This window comes from Gossypium arboreum, chromosome 10, assembly GCF_025698485.1.
Source record: "Gossypium arboreum isolate Shixiya-1 chromosome 10, ASM2569848v2, whole genome shotgun sequence".
Lineage (NCBI taxonomy): Eukaryota > Viridiplantae > Streptophyta > Magnoliopsida > Malvales > Malvaceae > Gossypium > Gossypium arboreum.
Genome location: NC_069079.1, coordinates 113,592,929 through 113,596,259, shown reverse-complemented (window position 1 = coordinate 113,596,259; position 3,331 = coordinate 113,592,929). Strand labels below are relative to the sequence as shown.

Here is a 3,331-nt window from a genome sequence, read left to right as displayed (position 1 = left end):
CCTAAATGAGTTTGAGTAAATAATTTATAAATATGGACAAGTTTTGACAAAATTTAAGCTCATGTTTCAAGATAGATTAGGCTTAGAAAATTATATATATGATATTGACATCATACATAAGCCAAACAAAATTTGATCCAATTCATAGCATTAAGAAGTTTAAATTTATTATATAATTATAATAAAATATATATCAATCTATATATATATATATATATATATTTCTAAATACCCTCTTTGGGGATGGTACTTCATACACTCCATTTTATTATCTTTTTCTTCTTTGCTCCTTCACCATAACACATTTTCCTCCTCCACTATGTTGCTATTGTGTATCAACAAAATTAATTAAAACAAAACTCAATATTTTTAAAATTTTATTATTCAATTCAATATATCAAGTAAGAAAAGAAAACCAAATCAATGAAAAAATATAAGTTAATTTAAGAATTGTAAAAACTTAACTATTATACTAATTGATATTTATTTTTCTATTTTATGAATTAAAAATATTATGAATTGAGTTATTTTATTATTATTATTATTATTATAACTGTCATTTATTTTTTTTCTAATATATAAATTAAAAATAAATTACAATTTTAATGAGGAAAACGCTTTTTTATAAAAGAAAATTGAGTTACAATTTATAATAAATTTTAAAGAATGCAAAAATGAAATTTAAATGTACGATGATGCATGGCACCAAAAAAAGGTTACGATAAAAAAAATGTGGCAAAAATTGTGCTCACAAAAGGACGCTTGCTCCATGTCGCTCTATATAGCTCTGACTACGTTTTGTTCAGGCAAGCAGAAGACAGTAACTTGTAATATTAAATCCAGTTGTTATTTTTAAGACATGGATTACTCCTCTTTCACCAATACTTCCTATCAAATTTATCAGCTGCCTTCATGGAACAGATCCCATGATATTGCTGTTATCTCTACACTGCTTGTTTCACTCCCTTTACCACTTGTTTTAATGCTGCTCGTCTTTGTACCCCTTGTGGTTGTCAAACTAAAAGGCAGTATTACCACTAGAAGCCAACCACCGCTCCCTCCGGGACCAATTCCATGGCCCATCATTGGGAACCCTCCTGAAATCTGGCAAAACAAACCAGTCTTCAGGTGGATTCTCGGCCTCATGAAACAGCTCGGTACCGATATCGCTTGTATCCGCCTCGGGCACGTTCACGTCATCGCCGTTACTTCCCCCGAAATCGCTAGAGAATTCTTGAAGAAACATGATTCGGTTTTCGCTTCCAGGCCGAAAACGATGGCGGCCGAGTATGCTACTCGAGGTTTCTTGTCGACAGCTTTGGTGCCATGGGGTGATCAATGGAAGAAAATGAGAAAAGTGATGGCTTCCAACGTTATAAACCCAGCAAGGCTTAGCTGGTTACTCCATAAAAGAACCCAAGAAGCTGATAACCTTGTTAGGTTCATTTACAACCAATGCATCAACCATGAAAACTTGCATGGCGGTGTTATAAACCTGAGATTAGCAGTGAGGCAATATACGGGGAACGCGATAAGGAGGATGATGTTCAACACAAGATACTTTGGGAAAGGCAGAGAAGATGGAGGCCCTGGATATGAAGAAGAGCAACACGTTGAATCACTGTTTACAGTTCTCATGCACCTCAACAGTTTCATCCTTTCAGATTATGTGCCTTGGCTGAGGCCATTAGACTTGGAGGGCCATGAAAAGATTGTAAGTAAGGCTATGAGAATTGTGAATGGCTACCATGATCCCCTCGTTGATGAGAGAATAAAAGAGTGGGGACAGGGAAAGAGGAAGGAACCTCAAGACCTGCTTGATGCTTTCATTTTAGCAAAGGATTTAAATGGGAAGCCTACACTTTCGGCTGAAGAGATCAAAGCCCAAATCACGGTGAGATTCTTGTCCGCAAGGGAAAACTGTTCAACGATATGGAATTGTCTTTCAACTAGCTAGCATGTGTTTATAACGTTACATCCCCACAAATATAAAGTTTTCTCTATTTGGGGTCCGACCTGAGTCAGACCTGAAATAATCCAGAGACGCTCAAAATTTATGTGTTTATCAGTTTAGAATTTTTTTTCCCCTTGTATATGCAGGAATTAATGCTTGCAGCAGTAGATAATCCAGCAAATGCAGCAGAATGGGCAATGGCTGAGATGCTGAACAACCCTGAAATTCTCCGAAAAGCAACTGACGAAATCGACAGTGTTGTCGGAAAGAGTAGACTGGTTGAAGAGACTGACATTCCAAAACTCAACTACATTAAATGCTGTGCAAGGGAAGCCTTTCGACTTCACACCATTGCACCTTTCAACGTTCCCCATGTCTCCAACGCCGACACCACTGTCGCCGGCTACTTCATCCCTAAAGGCAGTTGTGTCTTGATCAGCCGCCGAGGCTTGGACCCGAAAGTTTGGGAGGAGCCGTTGGAGTTCAAGCCCGAGAGACATTTGAAAGACGAGTGGGGCAGTGGCGGAGTTGAACTAACAGAGAATGAACTGAGGTTCATTTCGTTTGGGACCGGAAGGCGAGGGTGCATAGGGGTGGGACTTGGGTCCGCAGTGACGATAATGCTGTTTGCGAGGCTAATTCAAGGTTTTACGTGGGAGGTGCCGCCCAATGGAACCAAAATTGACCTCTCTGAATCCAAAGATGATACGTTGTTGGCCAAACCATTGCATGCACTTGCTAAACCTCGCTTGTCTCCTGCCTTGTATACTCAGCTTTAGAAAGGATTACAAGTTTTTAGGCTGCATTTCTATATTTCTTCATTCCAGCTATTTTGTATTTTTGCCATTGTAGTGTGATTGATGTGAGAAATTTAGAGATTGAAATGAAAATTTGCGCCCATCAACTTTATATTTCTAGATATTATGGGTTTCAGCTTTTTTTATTGCACTCGTTTCTCGGTCATCATGGTGGTATGCACTCTCATTTTTTAACCGACACGATTTTGTTTATTGACATATCAAGAGATGTTTTTAGGTTGATTTTAGAGCATAGAGCTTTGCTTCCAGGTTCCGCACGGGTTCTACTGTTGGTTCTGCTCACTGTTTCCACCGTAAATCGGTACAACTAATATCATTTTCTTATAGATGGATATTTGTAAATATATTTATATACATATATTAAATATTTAAAAAATATTGATAAATCTTAAATGGTACACCAAAACAAATCAATACCAATTTGTATCAGTTCCAGTAAAAAAATAGTGTACCATCAATGTGATATCGACTACCTTGATTAAGAGACTAAACTTTACAAGAAACAACATCTAGAATATAGATTCCAACAAAATATAAAAGTTGAAATTTATTTTTCATT

At 37.0% G+C, this 3,331-nt stretch overlaps 1 protein-coding gene across 4 annotated transcripts; it reads left to right on the top strand.

Annotated features, from left to right (window-relative positions):
• The first annotated feature begins 811 nt into the window (after positions 1 to 811).
• Positions 812 to 2,844, top strand: LOC108488256 (phenylalanine N-monooxygenase-like). 4 transcript variants are annotated; one of them, XM_053020758.1, is made up of 3 exons: positions 812 to 1,308; positions 1,771 to 1,894; positions 2,101 to 2,844. In XM_053020758.1, exons 1-3 carry the CDS (start codon positions 860 to 862, stop codon positions 2,731 to 2,733), a joined length of 1,206 nt encoding a protein of 401 aa, XP_052876718.1. In that variant the 5' UTR covers positions 812 to 859; the 3' UTR covers positions 2,734 to 2,844. The 4 variants fall into 4 exon arrangements, with proteins under 4 accessions (XP_052876718.1, XP_052876717.1, XP_052876716.1 ...); XM_053020757.1 differs by having other exon boundaries at positions 812 to 1,739; positions 1,836 to 1,894; XM_053020756.1 differs by having other exon boundaries at positions 812 to 1,894; positions 2,101 to 2,473; positions 2,567 to 2,844.
• The last annotated feature ends 487 nt before the right edge of the window (positions 2,845 to 3,331 follow it).

Coding starts and splice junctions, on each gene's coding strand:
- LOC108488256 (XM_017792546.2), top strand. CDS start 860: ATGGATTACTCCTCTTTCACCAATACTTCCTATCAAATTTATCAGCTG. Junction 1,895..2,100: donor AGATCAAAGCCCAAATCACG/GTGAGATTCTTG, acceptor TTGTATATGCAG/GAATTAATGCTTGCAGCAGT.